The sequence below is a fragment of the Amblyraja radiata genome, chromosome 5, assembly GCF_010909765.2.
Source record: "Amblyraja radiata isolate CabotCenter1 chromosome 5, sAmbRad1.1.pri, whole genome shotgun sequence".
NCBI classification, from domain to species: domain Eukaryota; kingdom Metazoa; phylum Chordata; class Chondrichthyes; order Rajiformes; family Rajidae; genus Amblyraja; species Amblyraja radiata.
In genome coordinates this window covers 59,433,395-59,457,692 of record NC_045960.1, presented here as the reverse complement: position 1 = coordinate 59,457,692, position 24,298 = coordinate 59,433,395, and the positions used below count along the sequence as shown (strand labels likewise).

General features: G+C 43.7%; 1 protein-coding gene across 1 annotated transcript in view; it reads left to right on the top strand.

Moving 5' to 3' along the window:
• The first annotated feature begins 6,565 nt into the window (after nucleotides 1-6,565).
• The window catches only part of enpp4 (ectonucleotide pyrophosphatase/phosphodiesterase 4), a 30,397-nt gene continuing 12,664 nt past the window's right edge, over nucleotides 6,566-24,298 (top strand). The window contains exons 1-2 of the mRNA XM_033021329.1: nucleotides 6,566-6,888; nucleotides 21,822-22,706. Coding sequence (XP_032877220.1) covers nucleotides 21,878-22,706 — 829 coding nt within the window. The 5' untranslated portion in view covers nucleotides 6,566-6,888; nucleotides 21,822-21,877. The remainder of the gene's footprint in view (nucleotides 6,889-21,821; nucleotides 22,707-24,298) is intronic.

Below are 24,298 nucleotides of genomic sequence, written 5' to 3'. Positions count from 1 at the left end.
AATGGCATGTTGGCCTTAATAACAAGAGGAGTTGAGTATAGGAGCAAAGAGGCCCTTCTGCATTTGCACAGGGCTCTAGTGAGACCACACCTAGAGTATTGTGTGCAGTTTTGGTCTCCGAATTTGAGGAAGGACATTCTTGCTATTGAGTGAGTGCAGCGTAGGTTCACGAGGTTAATTCCCGGGATGGCGGGACTGTCATATGTTGATAGAATGGAGCGGCTACGCTTGTATACTCTGGAATTTAGAAGGATGAGAGGGGTTCATATTGAAACATATAAGATTATTAAAAGTTTGGACACGCTAGAGGCAGGAAACATGTTCCCGATGTTGGGGGTGTCCAGAACCAGGGGCCACAGTTTAAGAATAAGGGGTAAGCCATTTAGAACGGAGATGTGGAAAAAGTTTTTCACACAGAGTTGTGAGTCTGTGGAATTCTCTGCCTCAGAAGGCAGTGGAGGCCAATTCTCTGGATGCTTTCAAGAGAGAGTTAGATAGAGCTCTTAAAGATAGTGTAGTCAGGGGTATGGGGAGAAGGCAGGAACGGGGTACTGATTGTGGATGATCAGCCATGATCACAGTGTATGGCGGTGCTGACTCGAAGGGCTGAATGGCCTACTCCTGCACCTATTGTCTAACCGAAGATATAGTTGACTGAACCAATAATATAATGGTAAATGTTGAGGAGAAGTGATTGAGGAAAATAAAATGTACATTCATAACGGATCATTGGAACACTTAACCATCTTTTCATAGCTACTGATAATATTGCATTGGACAGAAATTTTAGGATGTGAAGAATAGTAAAGAACTGAAACGTGTAAAATTGTTTGAAAAGATATAATTGAAGATGCAAAGTTATATCAAACTGTACCTTCAAATTATATCCAAGGTTTGTGTCGTAGCTGATTATGATTACATTCCTGGAACTGATCAGTTTCAGTTTATGGTCACGTGTACTGAAGCACAGGGAAAAGCTTTGTTGCGTGTTGCTAACCAATCAGCGGAAAGCCGACATGATTACATTCAAGCAATTCACAGTGTATAGATACATTATAAGGGACTGACGTTTAGTGTAAGATAAAGCCAGTAAACTCCGATCAAAGATAGTCTGAAGGTAGACAAAAAAATTCCAGCATCTGCAGTTCCTTCTTAAAGATAGTATGAAGGTCATCGATGAGGTAGATGGTCATTAGTTGCGGTGGGATGGTTCAGTTGTCTGATAACAGCTGGGAAGAGATTGTCCATGAATCTGGAGGTGTGTATTGTCACACTTCTATATATTTTGCCCAATGGGAGGGGGGAGAAGAGGGAGTGGCCAGTTTGCAACCTGTCCTTGATTATGCTGCTGGCCTTGCCGAGGCAGTGTGAGGTATAAATGGAATTAATAGAAGGTAGGTTGGTTTGTGTGATAGTCTAGGCTGCTTACACAATTTGCTGCGATTTTTTGCAGTCTTGTTCTAAATCTTGTTATAGTACCTGCCTCAGTTGTTGGAGCGGTAATGCAGCTGTGCTGCATGCAACATTGTGCTGCCTACATTTGGGTGAAGGGGTTAAACCTTTCGGAGGAAATGTCTCCAGCCCAGTTTATTATCAGGAAATGACAGTTGAGCATTCATGACTATCGATTATTTTTTAAGCTTCCTCCTGCACCAAATGCTGCTGTCCAACTATATTCTACGAATTAACTATTCTAAGTAATCCTATGTCATTCCTGCCGGTAACGCAGATTCAAGAAAATCATAACAGTTGCTGCAATGAAATCCATTTCAGCTATTATTGAAGACTCTGTGAATTAATTGCATAACCTGTATGTGTCTTCCTGTTTAACTTATGTTACTGTAGTGAAACATCTGTTCAAATTAAGAAACTTTGCATTTAAAACAAAATATATATTCTCATTTAGTAATGAATTTTGTATATAGAAAGAATTAATCTGATACAAGAAAAAATAAGCTTAGTCGTCCTTTTCCTGCCCATGACTATTTGCAAAAATGCTGGAGAAACTCAGCGGCTGAGGCAGCATCTATGGAGCGAAGGAATGGGTGACGCTTCGGGTCGAGACCCTTCTCCAGTCTGAAGAAGGGCCTTGAACCGAAACATCACCCATTCCTTTGATTGTTCCAGCATCTGCAGTTCCTTCTTAAACATTACAATTTGCAATGTACTTACAATTTGCCTCAACCTCAATTTTTGTCTCGTGGTTTATTTTATTGATATCTGTAACCGTTTACATCAAGGCCTACCCAGGGGGTAAATTTGTTGATTCTGGATTTGATTTTCTCATTGACTGACTGTGTTTGGTTCTGGTATACCAGTATATGTTCATCATTAGTTGTTCATAAATAAGTGAAATAACATTGTTATGTGCTATTAAAGTTGCCAGGGGTAAACGGGACGAAAAAGGTTGGGAACTCCTGGGTTACATGATCACTAGGATATTATAGCCATTGCAGAAACATTGCTAAAGGAGAGTGGCAGCTTAACTTTTCAGGGTAGAGGTACGATCGGGGTAAATGAAAGAGGAAGCGGAAGTGCATTTTTGATTAAGGAGAACATAATGGCAATGGAATGAGGTGAAGTTAATAAGGGAAAATCCAGTGAAGCTTTATGGGGGGAGCTGAGCAATAAGAAAGGGCTGATCATCTTGTTGGAATTATACTATTAGCCCCAAAGTAGTCAACAGGAATTAGAGGAACTAATGCACAAGGACATTGTAAAGCATTACAAGTATAATAATGGGGTAGTCATAGCAGAGGATTTTAAGTTTCCTAATGTAGACAAAGATTGCTAGTGTTTTAAAGGCATAGATGGGATGGAATTTGTTGAGTGTGTTTAGGAAAGTTTCCTCAGGCAATATATGGAGGAACGTACTGGGAAGTGGGCAAAGCTTGACCTACTTGTGGGAAATAAGGCAAGCAAGTGACTGAGGTGTCAGTGGGGGAACACATTCGGACCAGTGATCATAGTTCTACAGAAAAAAACAGAACTGATCCTCAAGTTGAAGTTCTAAATAGGAACAAGGTGTATTTTGATGGTATTAGACAGGAACTTTCCAAAAGTTTATAAGAGTTGGTTACTTGCAGGCAAAGGGTCGTCCAGCAAATGGAAGGCTTTTAAAAATGAGATCTGCATGTTCTGCGTGTTCCAGTCAGAGTGAAAGTCAAGACTGGCAGGAATAGGGTCCCGTGGAGTTTGGCTTGACAGAAAAGATAAAGGAGAATCCAAAAAGATTTTGTGTATATTAAAGCAAAAAGAATAACTAGGGAGAGAAACGGGCCCCTCAAAGATGCCACCTTCGATGGCATTCATGTATGGAGTCACAGGAGATGGGCGAGGTCCTTGATGATTGTAGCTCCTGTTATAGACAATAGACAATAGGTGCAGGAGTAGGCCATTTGGCCCTTCGAGCCAGCACCGCCATTCAATGTGATCATGGCTGATCATCCCCAATCAGTACCCCGTTCCTGCCTTCTACCCATATCCCCTGACTCTGCTATCTTTAAGAGCCCTATCAAGCTCTCTCTTGAAAGTATCCAGAGAACCGGCCTCCACCGCCCTCTGAGGCAGAGGATTCCACAGACTCACAACTCTCTGTGAGAAAAAGTGTTTCCTCGTCTCCGTTCTAAATGGCTTACCCCTTATTCTTAAACTGTGGACCGTGGTTCTGGACTCCCCCAACATCTGGAACATGTTTCCTGCCTCTAGCGTGTCCAAACCTGTAATAATCTTATATGTTTCAACAAGATCTGCATGTAAACTCCAGAGTGTACAAGCCCAGCCGCTCCATTCTCTCAGCATATGACAGTCCCGCCATCCCGGGAATTAATCTTGTAAACCTACGCTGCACTCCCTCAATAGCAAGAATGTCCTTCCTCAAATGAGGGGACCAAAACTGCACACAATACTCCAGGTGTGGTCTCACGAGGGCCCTATACAACTGCAGAAGGACCTCTTTGCTCCTATACTCGACTCCTCTTGTTATGAAGGCCAACATGCCATTCGCTTTTTTCACTGCCTGCTGTACCTGCATGTGTAATCATGGACAAAGACTTGAAGATGAAGGAATTTGTAAAAGTTATGGGGATATCTTCTGAATAGTCTCCTTTACAGTAGATTTGGTGCCGAATGTCTTATAACGTATGAAAGTAAAGGGGCTGTCCCATTGCGGTTACCAAATCTACGAGTTTAGAAGAGTTTGCCCTCAACTCAAACTTGAAGCATGGTCGACACATGGTCCTAGGAGGTCCTATGAGGTTACTGGAGTTTTCCTTCATGCTCGAGGGAAGTTCCCGCATACTCGTGGCCTCAGTTTGGTTGAGGCAAAAAGTAAAAAGTAAAAATTGGTCTGCATGGTTCTTTTGAACTTGTAGTGCAGTGGAGTGGGGTCGCTATGTAGTTGCAGGCAGTCAAGGGCAGCCTTAGGCAATCTCCTTCGCTGACCGGGCATTCATTGGTTCATTGGAGTTTTCAGGACCAAGGAAAACCGACCGGTAATTTAAATGCCCGCTAAACTTTATTCTAAGTTGTTTGGCTTCTTTAAATTTCTCTACTCCTTCTCCCCCCCCTCCACGTCTCTAAAGGACTTACCGTACTCTAAAGGACTTACTGTGCAGCCGTCTTTTACCTTCCTGTTCATCGCGGCTGTGAATTTCAGACAGTGCTCTCCACTTTCCTTGGCCCCCGTCTTTACAATGTGTTTGTGTGTGCATGTGCATGCGTGCGCGTGTGTGTGTGTGTGTGTGTGTGCGCGTGCGTGCGTGCAGTCGGTCGATCCAGCTCGAGGTTTCATCGCTGACGGCCGATCCAGCTCTAGGTTTTTCAGGCAAGTGCCCTCGATCTTGAAGGTCGAAGTCAGTCGCTGAAAAGTCATGTCAGTGGAACAGGCCCTTAAATAAATCTTTGCTGCCTGAACTTTTGCACAGTAAGTCCTCTTTTATTCAATATTTGATCAAAAGACATCATTGTACGACCATGTTAAGATCAAACTATGCTCCTTGAAGGGAAACATTCTCTTAACACTTATCTAATTTGATAATGCTATGGAAAAATGATTTACTGCATCACAGCAGAGCAAGAAAAGTAAGAGAAATAAAGGTCCCAATTGTAATATTATTGTCAGATGAAATGTTCCCTTTATTTAGGGAATAGCTGTAAATTCTGCAAGAGAAATTATGGACATTCACTGACTTTCACATTCATTAACTACACAATGATAACTTCATGTAAACATTTTTGCAAATAGCATGATAAGTCACCAACAATAATTACACATATGTTTGATATACTTAGGTATCCTGTGACTGAGGTTTTGCTGCATCACAGGTTTGAAGCCTGAGTCAATTGCTATCCAATTCTTTCCCAGTTCTCCAGTTCTTCAAGTTCCCAGGTATCCATATCAGCAGCAGAAAGAGAGAGAAAAAGAGAGGAAAAAAGAGAAAGAAAGAGAAAGAAAGAAGGAAAAAGAGAAAAGGTTAGTTAGTTGGTTAGTTAGCTGCCCACTGCCCAGTCCATCATCGGCTCTGACCTTCCTTCCATCGAGGGGATTTATCGCAGTCGCTGCCTCAAAAAGGCTGGCAGTATCATCAAAGACCCACACCATCCTGGCCACACACTCATCTCCCTGCTACCTTCAGGTAGAAGGTACAGGAGCCTGAAGACTGCAACAACCAGGTTCAGGAATAGTTACTTCCCCTCAGCCATCAGACTATTAAACCTGGCTCGGACAAAACTCTGATTATTACCAACCACTTTCTGTTATTTGCACTATCAGTTTATTTATTCATGTGTGTATATATTTATATCATGGTATATGGACACATTTATCTGTTTTGTAGTAAATGCCTACTATTTTCTGTGTGCTTAAGCAAAGCAAGAATTTCATTGTCCTACACAGGGACACATGACAATAAACTAACTTGAACTAACTTGAACTTGAACTTGAACTTGAGTTAGTTAGTTAATTTGTTTGTTTTCCTCTTTACCATTTCTGACAAGGAATCCCGTACCTAAAACACTAATTCGGGCAACACAGAGGCATAGCTGGTAGAGCTGCTGCCTCACAACACCAGAGACATGGGTTCAATCCTGACCTTGGGTGCTGTCTGTGAGGAGTTTGCACGTTCTCCCTGTGACCGCATTGGTTTCCTCCCTCATCCCAAAGACGTGCTGATCCCTTGTGTGTAGGGAGTGGATGTAAAAGTGGGATAACATGGATCTAATGTGAACTGGTGATCAATAGTCAGCATGGACTCGTTGCTGTACCTCTAAACGGCGTCCCTTTCCTCAGATGATGTTAGAGCTGCTGAGTGTTTCCAGCATTTTTGGGGGGTTTCTTAATCATCTGCGCATTTTTTAGTTCAGAACTAAGAAATTATCACTCTAATGTTAATCGAATAAATGTATTTTGTCATAATAATGGATAATAATAATACTAGTAAAAACCACGAGCACGAGTTAGTAGATGAGGAGCTAAATGCAGAGCACACAGTAATTGGTCCCGAGTGCGGAGCGGAGTGAGCGCCGCCAGTAGCCCGCCCTTGGAACGTTAGCCAGATTCGCCCGTCAATCAAACGTTCTCAAACCTCAGGACGCGGAAGTCACGAAAGGGTGCAGTTCCTTCATGTAAAAAAGAAAATGGGCTTGGATGTTCGCTGTCTTCTTTAGGGCGTCTGTTTGCATAGTTTATGCCCGTCTGGAAGCACTCGACCAAGTGTCCGCGTAGGAAAGTTGCGAAGTGTTGAACGACCGCGGTGACAGCGAGCGCTCCGTGTTAAGGTCACAACGACCGCATCCTGACTTGCTCTCATTCCGCCCGCGCTCGCCGGTTTCCAGCACAACATCTTACTTCCTAGGCCGGAGAACACTGCGAATCCCACCATCCCACAGGTAATGCAGCCCACCCTGTTTAATGCAGCAGGGTTCATTTCGTCTGATTCGCGTTGTATATATTAAGATTTTATCGAGTCTCTGCCAGCCGCACAAGACTGCTTACATAATGTTTCGTTTTGCGTTTGAAGAAGGGTCTCGTCACCCATTCTTTTTCTCCAGAGATGCTGTCTGACCCGCTGAGTTACTCCAGCTTTTTGTGTTTATCTTCGGTTTATCCAGCATCTACAGTTCTTCCCGACATGTTTCTTTTTTTTAAATATAGTTGTACATCAGTGGCATGTTCTTAAAATAGAATGGAAAGTTCTGGAAACACGCAAGGGAAATTCGAGGCTAATGTTTTCGCGCAATGAAGATTAGCCGATAAACTATCATTTTCGATTTCCCTTTTTTACGTGGGGAAATGATCGGCGGTGACTGGATCACATGATCAACTCGCAAGCGTCGTAATCAACGCGTGGTCGAGCTTTATCCCCATGTGGGTAAACGTGAGATGCAGTGATATCATATCCCATTCTCATATCACGGCTTCTCACGTCGCCAGCCAGGAACCTGTGCTGGGTCTCCTCCTACTTATTGTCTGCTTGCTCCCCTCCACAATAATTTGCAAAAATGTGTCCAATTACGACTGTGTGTTAATAACACTCAATTCTATCTCATTACTCTGTCTCAATATTAAGAAGTTTAAAACTATTGTCTTCAGTCCCTAACATGCAGTTCATGGTGCCAATTCCAACAAGTTTATTGCTGACTTTAACATTATGACTTCAGTTTCAATCCTCCTTTCGAGGATTGCGTACATCCATCTCTTTCTTAGCCCATCTGTTGTTGAAATGCTTTTACTGCCGCTAAACTCTCTTGGCCAGCCTACCTGTTGGCTGCCTGCAAACATGAGCATAGGCGATCTAAGTTCCCTGTGTCCTACTTCACACCCAAATATTTGGAGCGTTAATCACGGATTTGCCCTCTAGCTATCGCTATTTTTTTTTTTTGTCGGCAAGAATGGGACGTTGTTGTCATTTATGTTTTGCCTTGTTCAACTAGTCACATGTCATACCAGAGCAATGTAAATGTAGATACGAGGAACTGCAAATACTGGAACCCTGAGCAAAAGATAAAGTACTGGATTAATTCGGGCAGCATCTGTGAAGGGAATGGATTAGTGACGTTTTGGGTCGGGACCTTTCATCCTGTAAGTGATTTGTGTATTTCTTATTCATTGAATGATTTTTGTGTGAGATAGTTAATGTGGACCATTCTCAACTTTGGGGAAACATGTAATACAGTATGTTGATAAGAAACAGGAAGAAACCATGGATAGTTCACGCATAGGGAATGGTATCATCAAGCAGCAATTATTTAGACAATTCCTGGAGATTGAGGATGAATGGATTCCACTCTGGTTGTATGGGTTCTAAGGTGGCTGATGAGGGCCTGTAAGAAAACTGCAAATACTGTCACTGATGGGGAAGGAGGTATCTGATATGATGTTTGCAATTGTTACAAATCCTTTGTGTTTCTGGCCCCTGGATTCGAGTTTCTCTGGACCATCTTGGAAGCAATTCTTCTGCTTGAAGGATCATGATCAAGCAATTCTCACAAATCAGTGAGGATGTTGCAGTCTTTCATACACTTTTTAACTGAGGAATGTTCTTTTCCTGTAGATTGTTTTAGCCCAGTTCTATAGCCTAGGATTTACAAGAGTACAAAAGTTTGTGGTACATGGCTGCAGCTGAAGCGAGAGGAGCTAGACCAAGTGGAAGGGTACAAGATCTTGCATTGAACACAAAGTGCTGGAGTAACTCAGTGGGTCAGGCAGCACCTCTGGAAGACGTGGATAAGTGACCCATGTTGAGTCTGAAGAAGGATCCTGATCTGAACCCGTCATCTATTCACGTCTTATAGAGATGCTGTCAGACCTGCTGAATTACTCTAGCACTTTGTGTTCTATGCAAAATTTCAGCACCTGCCATTCCTTGCTCTATTTAGACAATCCCTGGAGATTGGGGATGATTTTTGGGAGTTGTTGCAGGTTGGGAGGAAAGAATATTGATCAAGCAATGCTCTGATTGAAGGACAGAGTTAGAAGGTGAATAGAGAGAGTAGCGTTCAAATCATAGCTATGTTCAGATCCATTCATGAGTTGGAGGAATATGGTCAGTGAAGCAGACATGGCAGTATTTATAAATTTGTTGGTTGTCTTGTGCCAAGAAGACATGATCCTCTTGGCCTTTGGAATGCTGTAAAGCCATTTATGTCATGAATTTGATCCACATGCTGCCTTTCATTTAGGTTTAGGTTTATTGTCACATGAACTGACGTACAATGAAAAGCTCTGTTTTGCACGCTATGCAAACAGATCAGATTTGCACTGATTTCTGTAGTCATGTAAATCTAGTTGAATGAGAATACAAAGGAAAACATTATCAAAATGAAGACGTCATTAAAATAATACCTAAATATTTTAACTGTTTCCAAAGAGCATATTGGATGCCCGGTCCTCATCCTGCCTCTGTTAAAAGGGGAAGTTAGCAGTTTTGGTTCCTGTTTTAGATTTTCAAACATCCCAACTAAACGGGCATGGAGTGGTGATTGGTGGTGGAGGGGTGGGGAATTGAAATCCTTTCGACATCCCTTTTCTGATGACTGTCATTCCGAACCCCTGCACTTAGCAAAGGAAACCTTTGCAAGGCAATAGGGAAAGGACAGAGGGGTGAGGCTGTCTATCTGCTATTACACCTAACAAACAGTACAGGAAATTTCTTCACATTAAAAAAAAACATTGACTAAAAAACTGGAAATGTGTTTATTTTCTGTGCTTACAATTCATACTATAGGGGGTGGTCGAGGGGAGGGGGGGGGTCGGTGCAGCGCGGTCAGTGACTCTGGGTGAGCGGAGGGACCAGACTGTCCCTAACTCAGCTGCAGCTGATGGGGACGTTGTTGGGTGGGGGGGTGGTCGGGGGTGGGGGTGGTCGGTGGTTGGGGGGGGAGGAGGTCGGGGGGCCGGTGCAGCACGGTCAGTGACTCTGGGTGGGGGGAGGGACCAGACTGTCCCCAACTCTGCTGTAGCTGACTGGGACGTTGCCGGGTTTTCGTCCCCGTGTGTCCGCTGCCCGGATCTGCGGCCCCGCTCCACCCGGCCCCGTGTGTGGGTGCTGCCGCACATTGGGAGGGTGGGGGGAGGGCAGCCATGGCCAAGCAGCGCTGACCCCGGGGGGAGTGTGAGGGTTGTCCCGAGGGATGCGCTCCTTCGGCCACTTGCACCTTGGTGCTCGGGTTCAGAGCAAAGATTCTAGAGCATTTGGTTCTGGGCGCTCAGTCACCCTCCACATTTTTTTTACAGAGCAAAAATTGACAATTTTGGCGGTTTTTAACAGGTAAGAAAGTACGCGTTTCGTGTGTTAACAGTGTATGCCGGAGGCTGCCATGTCCTCCAGAAGGATTGAGCTGCTCCGTGCGTCACGCCCTTTGACCCGATGACATTACGTGCAACCGCCCCTTATATTGGTAACTGGTGGATCATGAATGTGAAAGTAAGATCTATTTATTTAATGAACCTGCTCTAATTTGGTTTTGTAAGAGCAGCCTTTTCAGAGTATTTTCCAGCAATTGAACCTCATGATGTGAAATACCCAGTTAAATGATGAAATCATACGATTTGAATTCCACGAATTCTAATCAAGACAATGAACAATATGTTCAGTGAGGGCAGGAACAGGGAGATAGGGGATCTGAATATGTGGCTGAGGGGCTGGTGCAGGGAGCAAGCGTTTAGATTTATAGACCACTGGGATCTCTTCTGGGGTTGGGGTGATCTGTACAAAAGGGATGAGTTACACCTTAACTGGAGGGGAACGGACATTCTGGCAGGCAGGTTTGCTAGGGCGTCATGTGTGGGTTTAAACTAAATAGTGGGGAGGTGGGATTGACAAATTGGGAGTATAAAGACGGAGTTAAAGGGAAAGTGAGTACAGGAAAAGTTACAAAAGATTCTCGAATTAATGGGAAGGAAAGTTCGAGAAGGGATGAGAGAGTAAGGTCAGGGCCAATTGTGAGTGGTGTGAGAGGGGAGGTGAATACCGAAGTCAAAGTGTTGTATATGAATGCGCGAAGTATAAGTAACAAAGTGGGTGAGCTTGAGGCTCAGTTAGAAATTGGCAAGTATGATGTTGTGGGAATTACAGAGACATGGCTGCAAGAGGGCTAGGAACTGAATATTCAAGGGTATACTTCCTATCGAAAAGACAGATAGGTGGGCAGAGGGGGTGGGGTAGCTCTGTTGCTGAGGAATGAAATTCAGTCCCTTGCAAGGGGTGACATTGAAACAGGAGATGTGGAGTCAGTATGGATAGAACTAAGGAATTGTAATAATAATAATAATACATTTTATTTATGGGCGCCTTTCAAGAGTCTCAAGGACACCTTGTAATTGTAAAGGTAAAAATACCCTAATGGGACTTATCTACAACCCCCCAAACAGTAGCCTGGATATAGAGTGCAAGTTGAATCAAGAGTTAAAATTGGCATGTCGTAAAGGTTGTTACGGGAGATTTCAACATGCAGGTAGACTGGGAAAATCAGGTTGGTACTGGACCCCAAGAAAGGGCATTTGTGGAGTGCCTCCGTGATGTTTTCTTAGAGCAGCTTGTACCGGAGCCTACCAGGGAGAAGGCAATTCTGGATTTAGTGTTGTGTAATGAACCAGATTTGATAAGGGAACTCGAGGTAGTGACCATAATATGGTAAGTTGTAATCTACAATTTGAGAGGGAGAAGGGTAAATCGGAGATGTCCGTGTTACTGTTGAACAAAGGGGACTGGAGCCATGAGGGAGGAGCTGGTTAAAGTTGCCTGGAACAACAATGGCAGGTATTTCTGGGAATAATACAGAAGGTGCAGGATCAGTTCATTCCAAACTGGAAGAAAGATTCCAAAGGGAGTAAGGAGCGACCGTGACTGACAAGGGAAGTCAGGGACAGTATAAAAAGAAAAGAGAAGAGGTATAACATAGGAAAGATGAGCGGGAAGCAAGAGGATTGGGTAATGTTTAAAGAGCAACAGAAGATAACTAAAAAGGCAATACGGGGAGAAAAGATGAGGTACGGAGGTAAGCTATCCAAGAATATAAAGGAGGATAGTAAACTTTTCTTTAAGTATGTGATGAGGAAAAATTAGTTAAGACCAAAGTTGGACCCTTGAGGACTGAAAAAAGGGGAATTTATTATGGGGAGCAAGGAAATGGCAGATGAGTTGAACAGGTACTTTGGATCTTCACTAAGAATGACACAAACAATCTTCCTGATGTACTAGTGGCCAGAGGATCTGGGGTGGCGGAGGAACTGCCGGACCGCCCATTCTGCAAGTCCGTTTGTTTGTGGGAATTCTGGACTGCTGGTGACATGGCGAAAATCCCATCGTTGAGCAAAGTTTTAAAAACACGGGCTAGTGAACCGATTGCCGTTATCTGACAAGAGGCGTACAGGGACACCGTGTATGGCAAAATGGCGCAACAGTTTTTGGATTACTGCAGCGGATGTTAGGCTTTGGAGCAGGTCGATTTCGAACCAGCCCAAATTCGAGTCAACGAGAACCAGATACTGTTTGCCACACCACTTGAATATGTCAGTAGCAAGCGTGGTGTAATAGCCCTGTCCCACGGTACGAGTTCATTTCAAGAGCTCTCCCAAGTTTAAAAAAAAATCAAACTCGTGGTAAGCACGGAGAATGAACGTAGCAGGTACGTCGGAGCTCGGGGATGTCTCTTAGCGGCTCGTAACGCTAACGGCAGGTACTCGGGAAGACTCGTGAAGATTTTTCAACATGTAATGGCCCCGAGTACCAACGAGTGGCCATTACCATAAATCTCCGAATTCGAATCAGGGCAAACTCGGGAGAGCTCTTAGAATGAACTCGTACCATGGGACAGGGCTTTAAGGCAGAGGAGGAACAGGGTGTAAGAGCAGGGGCTGCTTCTGTTGGTGTGGCATCAGGCTGTTGCAGATAGCACAGGCTTTAACTTTCTCGCACATGAATTTGGTCATTCCGGGCCAGAAAAACGTGTTCTTTGCTCGGAGTATGGTTGCTTCCACGCCGGGGTGACCCCTGTGGACAGCATCAAAATATTTGTCCCGTAGGGCAGTTGGGATGACTGCTTTGTGACCCTTGATTATGACACCGTCCTGCAGCATCAGTTCATCGTGGACCAGGTAGTATGGGCAAATAGGAAGTGGAGTGCGATATTGTTTATGCGGCCAGCCACGCTGGATGACTGAAGACAATAGCTGTAAGGTGGTATCCACAGCCTTATGCACTGCCAGGTCGCTTAGGCATTCTGCAGGTACGTACGACACCATCATTATTGTGAACTGGTCATTTTCAGACGGCGGCTGTTCGCAGGTTGTTCGTGGGGCTCTTGATAGTGTGCATGTCCTTGCCCCTTTTGTAGACTAGGGGCACTGGACAACTGTAACTTAAGGATTTCTTCTTTGTGTTTCTTTGTTGCAACCGCCATGGTTGGTTTAGTTTACTTACTAACCAATGTAGTGATTTATTATCATAATCTCCGCCTACTACCACACCATTCATTTTATCGCAACCCGACATGTGCTGCCAGTCAGTACAGCTGTACAGCAAGAATAACTTGCTATAGTGTGTTGTACATGTTATTAAATAAATATTGTTGTACCAGATTTGTGAGTATGTGTGATTTATTCAACATTGTGTCAGACGGGGTCAACCCACTCCGTGTTTAAGTATATCGGTTTTTATTTTATTTCCAGTGTTTTATTTCACCCATTTTGTCCTTTTCTCATGTTGCTATGGCCAACTCATTCCGTAAACCTGATCCTCTGATTTTCGATCAGACCTCGCTAAACGGCGGATTTTCGAACGTGATTTCAACCATTACATCCATGCTGCTCATTGCAATGTTCCACCAGAACACCGTGCCTCTATACTTAACATCACTGGCCCAGAAGCTATTAAACTAGCAGAGCGTTTCAACTTTGCACCTGCAGTTCTGGATCACAACAATCAGATCGTCGTACCTGCCGAGACTATTGATGATCCCGAGGTTCTGATCACCAAATTCATACAGCTATGTGACCTTCGCACTAACTCTGTACTGGAACGTACTCAATTTTTTTGCTCGAAACCAGCTACAAGGTGAGCCTGTGAAAACTTACATCAACGATCTAAAACATATTGCTGCACGCTGCTGTTTTGCTAATCAGTGTGATGAACTCGTCCGCGATAGACCGGTGGGTGGAATTCTCAGTGATAAAGTACGTGATGAATTACTCCGTGATTCTGAAATAACCCAGGCCAGTACTGAACATGCGTGCCGTAATGCTGAGCTCGCAGCCTCACACTAGATAAGTGGGGCCCGGACCACATTCCTCGTAATGTGTTGATGCTGCCAACACCTCCTACCATAACCAGCGCTCCCAATCCCACACATCATCCTGACAATCTCAAAGATTTATTGAAAGGTGTTCTAACTGTGGCGGATCGCACCTCGCAGATCGCGAACAGTGCCTTGCCTTTGGAAAACAATGCCATTTTTGCAACAAAAAAAATCGATTTCTTTAAATGCTAGCAAGCCTGTACGAATTGCTCATTCCCAAGCCAGCCTGTACGCCTGTTCAAACATGAAGATTCTGATATCGAGTACTAAGAGCTAGCAACATCTCCTCCGGTTTCTCTTCCCAAGCATGAAGATAACAGTCATAATATACACTCCCTGGTTGCTTCCACTAACATGCAACTAGACCCTGAAGTTTCACTTTATGTCAACAATACCATTACTATTGCAAAGATTGACACCGGGGCCAAATGCAACGTCATGTCATCCGAATTTACACGGATCAAGAAAAACGAACATATTGTAAACAAATCGGCCACTTTGTTAGCCTATGTTGGGGGGGGTAGAGAGGTGCACCCATTCGACAAGCTGCCACCTAGCGTCACAAGCTCACAGGCTGAACCTTTATAATTGTCTGTGGGAAAGTTGCAACTCTGCTTGGCATTAACGCGTGCCAGAAGTTAGGACTGGTAACTTTTGGGGCTGCTGTCCATCAAATATCTCCTGTCGAGGGGTCCACCCAGCAGATACTTTCCCAGTACAATGAATCTTTTGACTTTAAGCATGGGAAGTTACCCATCAAATACAACACTGTCACCGATGTGAATGTCTGGTAAAACAATATTTATTGAGTAACGTACACAACACACCATAGCATGTTACCCCGACCATACAGCTGTACTGACTGGCAGCACATGTCGGGTTGCGATAATATGAATGGTGTGGTAGTAGGCGGAGGTTATAATAATAAAGCACTATATTGGTTAGTAAGTAAAGTAACCTATCTACAGTAGACTGATGGGACTGAAGGCTGATAAATCCCCAGGGCCTGATGGTCTGCATCCCAGGGTACTTAAGGAAGTGGCTTTAGAAATCGTGGACACAATGGTGTTCATTTTCCAATGTTCTATAGATTCAGGATCAGTTTCTGTGGATTGGAGGGTAGCTAATGTTATCCCACTTTTTAAGAAAGGTGGGAGAGAGAAAACGGAATTATAGACCAGTTAGCCTAACATCGGTGGTGGGGAAGATGCTGGAGTCAATTATAAAAGATGAGATAGCCGAACATTTGGAAAGCAGTAACAGGATCGGCCCGAGTCAGCAAGGGGAAATCATGCTTGACTAATCATCTGGAGTTTTTTGAAGATGTAACTAGGAAAATGGACAAGGGAGAGCCAGTGGATGTAGTGTACCTGGACTTTCAGAAAGCATTTGATAAGGTCCCACATAGGAGATTAGTGGGTAAAATTAGGGCACATGGTATCGGGGGTAGAGTGCTGACATGGATAGAGAAATGGTTGGCACACAGGAAACAAAGAGTAGGGATTAACGGGTCGCTTTCAGAATGGCAGGCAGTGACTAATGGCGTACCGCAAGACTCGGTGCTGGGACCGCAGCTATTTACAATATACATCAATAATTTGGATGAAGGGATTCAAAGTAACAATAGCAAATTTGCAGATGACACAAAGCTGGGTGAGTGTGAACTGTGAGGAGGATGCTATGAGAATGCAGGGTGACTTGGACAGGTTGGGGGTGTGGGCAGCTGCATGGCAGATGAAGTTTAATGCGGTTAAATGTGAGGTTATCCACTTTGGTAGCAAAAACAGGAAGGCACATTACTATCTAAATGGCGTCAAGTTGGGAAAAGGGGAAGTACAACGGGATCTGGGGGTCCTTGTACATCAGTCTATGAAAGTAAGCATGCAGGTACAGCAGGCCGTGAAGAAAGTGAATGGCATGTTGGCCTTTATAACAAGAGGAATTGAATATAGGTGCAAAGAGGTCCTTCTGCAGTTGTACAGAGCCCTAGTGAGACCACACCTGGAGTATTGTGTGCAGTTTTGGTCCCCTAATTTGAGGAAGGACATTCTTGCTCTTGAGGAAGTGCAGCGTAGGTTTACAAGGTTGATTCCTGGGATGACGGGACTGTCATATGCTGAGAGAAGGAGCAGTTGGGCTTGTATACTCCGAAATTTAGAAGGATGAGAGGGTATCGCATTGAAACATATAAGATTGTTAAGGGCTTAGACACGCTAGAGGCAGGAAACATGTTCCCGATGTCGGGGGAGTCCAGAACCAGGGGCCACAGTTTAAGAATAAGGAGTAAGCCATTTAGAACGGAGCCGATGAAATACTTTTTCTCACAGGGAGTGGTGAGTGTGGAATTCTCTGCCTCAGGTTCTCTGGATGCTTTCAAGAGAGCTAGATAGGGCTCTTAAAGATAGCGGAGTCGGGATATGGGGAGCAGGCAGGAACAGGGTACTGATTGGGGATGATCAGCCATGATCACATTGAATGGCGGTGCTGGCTCGAAGGGCCGAATGACCTACTCCTGCACCTATTGTCCGCAGCTATTTACAATATACATCAATGGTTTAGATGAAGGGATTCAAAGTAACATTAGCAAATTTGCAGATGACACAAAGCTGGGTGGCAGTGTGAACTGTGAGGAGGATGCTATGAGAATGCAAGGTGACTTGGACAGGTTGGGTGAGTGGGCAGATGAATGGCAGATGCAGTTTAATGTGGATAAATGTGAGGTTATCCCCTTTGGTAGCAAAAACAGGAAGGCAGATTATAATCTAAATCAGCGGTTCTTAACCTGGGGGTCGTGACCTCCATGGGGTAGTTTGTGGTTTTTCCGGGGGTCATGGAGCGGTCCTAAATAACATCAATTTGTTGAACCCATTTTTAGGAACCTAACAAAGGTATATACCACACAGCATTTTGTTCACATTTGCGTGTACATATACACACACGAACTGTGTGTATTGTGAACCATGTCTGCCAGAAGTGCGCATATAGTGAAGCATTTCTCAAGTTCGGCTTCACATGCATTGTTCAAAAATCCGTGGTCAAACCGCAATGTGTTATCTGTGCCAAGGTTTTGTGCCACGAGAGCATTAAGCCCAGCAAACCGAAGATCCGTTTGGAGTCTTGTCACAGCGACCTGGCGGGAAAGAGCATGGACTGTTTCAAACAAATGGAAGCCGCACTCAAAGTGTTCCCGCATCGATTCGACGGGTCAATGCGGTCATCATAATGAAGCAGCACTGGAGGCTTCATACTGGATTGCTTATCGAATCGCACAGACTAAGTAACCTCACACTATCGGTAAAGATCTTATCAAGCCATGCCTTCTCGAAGCAGCGAAGTTGGTGCTGGGGGAACAGCAGTCAAACAAGTTCAGGCAGATTTCCCTTTCAAATGACACAGTCAAAAGTTGAATCTCGGATATGAGTAATGGTATTCTGCTGCAAGTAGTGAGCACTGTGATGAAGAGCAGTCCAGTGTATCCACTGCAACTGGACGAGTCAACAGATGTTGCCTCATGTTCCCAACTGCTAGTCTACGTTCGTTACCTCGATGAAGAAGCCATGAAGGCGGCGTACCTGTTCTTGGAGCCATTGGCCATTACCACTCGGGGTGCAGATGTGTTCAGAATGCTGGAAGCCTTCCTTATCAAACATGAGCTGGCTGGGAACGACTTGTTGGGGTGTGTACAGCTGGGGCACCTTCCATGGTCGGATGCAGATCCGGCTTCAAAGCCTTCGTGAAGGATGTCGCTCCCCATGTCTCCACCCACTGCATGATTTAGCAATGAAGACTTTCCCTCCTGGTCTTCGAGGAGTGCTTTCAAATGTGGTGAAGATTGTGAACCACATCCAAGGGAGCGCTAAAAACTCAAGAAGCTTCAAAGCGATGCATGAAGAAATGGGTGCTGATTTCACTGTTCTGATATGGCATAGAGAGGTGCGCTGGCTTTCGTGTGATAAAGTTCTCAATCATGTGATTCAACTTCGAGAGGAAATCGCACTGTTCTTGGAGAGAGGGTGTACTGAGAAGGAGAATCAGCTTCATGAAAAGATGCAGGATGAACTGTTTGTGATGAAGGTTGCTTACTTGGCTGACTTCTTTGCCGAGGTGAATTCCTTGAACCTGTCACTTTAAGGAAACCTCCCAATGCTACACACGGCTCGGGACAGAGTGGCAGCGTTCAGGAGGAAGATTCACCTTTACCACAGAAGAGTCCAGGACGGTGACACGACTATCTTCCCTGAGATGACAATTCTCCTGGATGCTATGCCAGATGTTGAATGCCACTTCCACGAGGAGATCTCAACCCACCTTCTGGCAATTAGTGAAGCCATCGAACTTTACTTCCCCGGACTGGACGACCGCTCTCGTGATGAGTGGATCATCCAACCCTTTTCCATTGAAGACGGTGCCATCAGCGATACTGACGTGGCTGCGAAGGTTGAATTTTACCGAATTCGTGAAGAAGCGCAGCTCAAGAGTGACTTCATGGAACAAGAGCTCGCCACATTTTGGCTGAAAGTGAAGGACTGTCCTGATCTTTCGAAGAGGGCTCTGGCCCTATTGGCCCAGTCCCCCTCAACCTATCGCTGTGAGGCTGGATTCTCCACCATGGTAACTCTGAAAACGAAGGCATGCAATTGGCTTGTGATTGACGCTGACATGAGGTGCTGCCTGTCGAGCATTCGTCCTGGTTTTGATCGCCTGATGGCTGCGAAGCATTTTCAGCCATCCTATTGACCGAGTATTGGCAGACATGTTTTAATAAATCGGGCTTTTTTTTTCAATTTTTGTTTCAGGGGTCATTGACCATGAATGTCTGATGGGGTCATGGGCCCAAAAAGGTTACGAACCACTGATCTAAATGGTGTCAAGTTGGGAAAAGGGGAAGTACAATGGGATATGGGGGTCCTTGTTCATCAGTCAATGAAAGAAAGCATGCAGGTACAGCAGGCAATGAAGAAAGCAAATGGCATGTTGGCCTTCTTAACAAGAGGAGTTGAGCATGGGAGCAAAGAGGTCCATCTGCAGTTGTACAGGGCCCTAGTGAGACCACACCTGGAGTATTGTGTGCAGTTTTGGTCCCCTAATTTGAGGAAGGACATTCTTGCTATTGAGGGAGTGCAGCGTAGGTTCACAAGGTTAATTCCCGGGATGGCGGGACTGTCATATGCTGAGAGAATGGAGCGGCTGGGCTTGCATCTTATTGAAACATATAAGATTATTAAGGGTTTGGACACGCTAGAGGCAGGAAACATGTTCCCAATGTTGGGGAGGTCCAGAACCAGGGGCCACAGTTTAAGAATAAGGAGTAAGCCGTTTAGAACGGAGATGGGGAAACACTTTTTCACACAGAGAGTTGTGAGTCTGGAATTCTCTGCCTCAGAGGGTGGTGGAGGCCGGTTCACTGGAGGCTTTCAAGAGAGAGCTTGATAGGGCTCTTAAAGATAGCGGAGTCAGGGGATATGGGGAGAAGGCAGGAACGGGGACTGATTGTGGATGATCAGCCATGATCACATTGAATGGCGGTGCTGGCTCGAAGGGCCAAATGGCCTACTCCTGCACCTATTGTCTTTTGTTTGTTTAACTAAAGAAATAAACCATTTCAGAGCACAAGGAATAAACAACCTAAAAACTTTGAACAGTAAAGGTGTTGCACAGTAGCTCTGCACTTACCACCCATTACATGTTTCCTTTCAGCATGGAATGGTCTTTCAGCCCATCGTCTATTCCAAAGACACACACAGGTTTAAAGGTTACCAGTCCACTGTAAACCCCCCAAGCCTAGGTGGGGTGGTGAATTTAGAGCAGGAGAGGAAATTTGATGATGGGAATGTGCCGGGGAGAATAGGATACAAGCACAATTTGTGTATTAATGGTATTGCTCTGTGAGTTGTGTGAACTCATGGGTGAAATGTTTGCCTTGTATATCATAAGCATGGAAATACCAGCATATTGAGAGCCGTCCATTCCCCCACATCTCCCTGCAAGCCATTCTAAAAGCCTAAATGCCCATCTGCCCACACCATCCCTCACCCCTGTCCCTTTCCATTCGGGTTATTCTGCTGCTGCCCAACAATATTGGAGAAATTTACAGTAGCCAGTTTACCTCCTTAATATTTTTGTGATGTGAGAGCAATCCAGATCACTCTGAGGAATTGTAGTCACATGGAGAACATACAAATTCCACGTAGAGAGCAGCCAAAGTCAGAATCAAACCTGGATTCCTGGACCTGTGAGCAGCAGCAGCAGCAGCAGCACTGCCGATGTCACAACACCACTTTCCTGCAGTTGGAGCTGTGTTGGCAACAAAATCTCTTCCACTTGTCTATTTCTGGCAGGTCTTTCGGAGGTTCTCCAGCTGTTTCCTGATTTCTCAGTTCAGCTTTCACAGCTTTTCACCATCTTGCGTTATGGCTTGCTTCAGCCAAGACCTGAGCTGGCGTTCCAGTTTTAAATATTACCTATATATTCCAAAAAGCAATTTGTTTATCATCTCTAAAGCCTGGTCTGCTGGCAGCTCACTCACTCATGGCTGGTGGGCTGGCAGTTGACTCACAGCTATTCCTTGAAATTACATTTCAAGCAGAGTGCAGGCCACCAAATTCAAATGAAGTTTCCTACCATTTCAAGCAGGGTGCAAGGCCACTAAATTCAAAAGCAGTTGCCTACCATTTCGAGCAGGGTGCTCTTCCTCCCCCATCTTGCCAAGATTGAGCCATGCCCACACTTCCGGGTTTTATAGTCCCTCCCCCTCCCACTGGAAGGGGCGTGGCCTTCATGGCAGTGATTGACAGGAGAGAGAGAATCTCAACATTTTTTAAACATTAATAACTCTTATTTTCCATTGATGGGAAAAATCCTCTTGTCCTGTGCAGCGAAGGGGAACTGAGTAAGATGGCCAAAAATCATAGCCGTAAGTGGTAGCGTTTTTCCTAAAATCAATATGCATTACAAACAGGAAGTGGTCAAGATGAGATGTTGATATGCCAGATTTGTGGCACCATAGGGAAGCTGTTGGCCAAAGTTCCTTGTGAGCATTTCTCACAAATTGACCATTTAAAAAAAATTTTGAATAGATTCCATTCAATTTCTCTAGTTTTCTTTTATTTTAGTCTTTTCAATTTTTCCTATCCTAATTTTTTATAATTTTCTCTTGTTCTGATGCCTGTATGAGGGGGGGGGGGGAGGGGGCTACATTCCTAGAAAATAGTCCATATCCTACACTGAAAACCTTGCTTCAAAATTCTTACTCTTTACTGAAGAGCACATGGACTTCAACAGTTCAAGAAGGTGCTTCAGTACCACCATCACATACAGTGTGATACTAACAGATATCTTGGCTTTACTGCTCTTTTACTGGTAAATTATCTTCCAAATGCTAACTGGAACATAAATGTCAAGCTTTTATGACTGGAACCATTTTCTCATATTTTTTTTCATGAAATCATGAAATATATATAGTTTTGGCAGTCATTTTTATCATAAACAAATGTACCATTTAATGACTTTCTTATATTTCATTATAGAAAGTTGGCCTCACAGAAGATCAAGGCAGTGGAAGCTCTGAGAAAATAATCCTGCAATGTCGAACTTCTGGGTTTATTTCGTGCTTTTTGTATCTGGATTCCTTGAGAGTCTCTGTAATAATGCAACAAACACCTCCGACGTTAGATTACTGCTTGTGTCTTTTGATGGGTTCAGAGCCAGTTACCTTGAACGTTATGCATTTCCTAATCTTCAGAAGATGATCTCTGGTGGAGCCCTTGTCAAGCATGTGAAAAATGTGTTTGTTACCAAAACCTTCCCAAATCACTATTCCATTGTCACAGGACGTTATGCAGAAAGTCATGGTATTGTAGCCAATTACATGTATGACGCAGCCACCAAAAAGAATTTTTCAACCTTTTCAGATAAAGATCCATTTTGGTGGAATGAGGCCACTCCAATATGGGTAACTAATCAGCGACAAGGTCACAAGAGTGGTGGAGCAATGTGGCCTGGTACTGATGTGCCTATACAAAATACACCCCCATCCTATTACTTGAACTATAACCACAGTGTTCAATTCAGAACGAGAGTTGATCACATTATAGAATGGTTTTCCAATTCAACAGACCCCATAAATTTTGGTACATTATACTGGGAGGAGCCTGATTCCACTGGACATCGTCATGGACCCGACAGTGAAGAAATAAACAAAATATTGAAGGAAGTGGATGATAACATTGGCTATTTAATGGATCAACTTCAAAAATTTGGACTGTCGAACATAGTCAATTTAATTATCACCAGTGATCATGGGATGGCACAATGTTCTGAGAAGAAAGTTATACGACTGGATAATTGCATTGGACGTGATAATTACACTCGGATAACCTATTCTCCAGTGACAGCTATACTGCCAATTACAAGTAAGTAGTAACAACTGTACAATGACAATGACTGGTCAGCTACAATAACAACGTTGTTATTTCATGTTAGAATGTGAATTTAGTTACAAGTGGTTAAACTCCATATTCTTAACGACTCTTCCTTTTTAGAAAGTTTTAGGTCAAAATGAGACTAACCAAAATTAATGTTACTATAGCAGAAAATTAATTTTTTTTTTTTTTTTTTTTTTGTTTTTTTTTATTTTATTAGAAGTTAATACAGTACAAAACAGTACAGTGGAACCTAATTTTAGGTGCCAACTATGTCATACCGTAATCCATTCTATGTACAACCTCTAGTTTTATGTTTTGAGAAAGAAGTAAGCAAGACAAGAAAAAGAAAACAATAGAAAGGGGAAAAAGAGGAAAAATAGATGGTAGAGAATAGAAAAACGTGAAGTGTGTATATAAAAAAAAAAGAAAAAGTGGAAAGTAGAAATAGGAGAGAAGGCCCCTTAAAAGAGAAATTTTCAAATCTTTATTCAGAGATGTAGATCTATCCACGGCATGAACTGAAATCAGCAATCTTACGGTACCGCTGCATCACATGATTCCAAAAAGTCGATGAAAGGAGACCAACTCCTTAAGAATTGGTCATATTTATCTATTAGTCGGTCTCATTTCTTCAAGGCGTGCTATGTCCATCATATTCCTAATCCACATTTTAACAGTTTGTATGGTTGTATTTTTCCAAAATTTAAGTATCAATTTCTTTACAATTATTAACCCATAATTTAAAAAAAACGTTTTGGTCTTTATTTAAATTGATATCTTCTACTATTATTCCAAATATAATCCATTCCGTTTTAGGTTCTATTCTTGACTTGAAAAGCTTTGTAAATATATCAAATATATCGCTCCAAAATTTACTCAACTTTGTACATCCTACAAATGAATGTGTTATATTAGCGTTCTGAAACAAACATTTATCACATCTGGGAGAGACGTTTGGATAAAATTTATTCAACCTCGTTTTTGAATAAAAGCAGAAAATTAATTTTGAGAACACTAATCAAAAATTATAAATGTCAACAGATGTAGAAATAGCAGGAAGAAATCAAATTTATAGACATACCGTTATTACAGATACCATTTTGAAAAGTGTCCATATAAGAATGGAAATTATGTAATGATCTTTAACTTAATTTTACTTCGGAGTCACATGAGTGACTACGTGAAGAAGGGCCGTCCGTCTGCGTGCGCGCCATTACGTCTGAATGCAACACGCACAACGGACTGGAGAGGCACTGTGACCTCTCAGCCGTTGGGATTTAAAAAAGGCGGCAGGTAAGGAAAGTTGAACTACTTATCTGCGCTTTCTGTTCGGGCTTGAAATTCTTGTGTTTCAGAGCCCAGATGTCGAAGAGACGGTCCGCGGGGAAATCGGCTGCCGAAGACCGCAGCATTGCCAGTAGCAGGCGACGGTCGTTTTCACCGACATTACCGCCGGCAGCAGAACCGGCAGCAGCAGGCTTGGTGCGGGAGGAGAGCACCGTGGAGGTCCCGGCGGGGCGTAAAGCCACCCATAAATCTGTAAGACCCGTAGACTCGGATGAGTCCGGGGAAGAGGGATA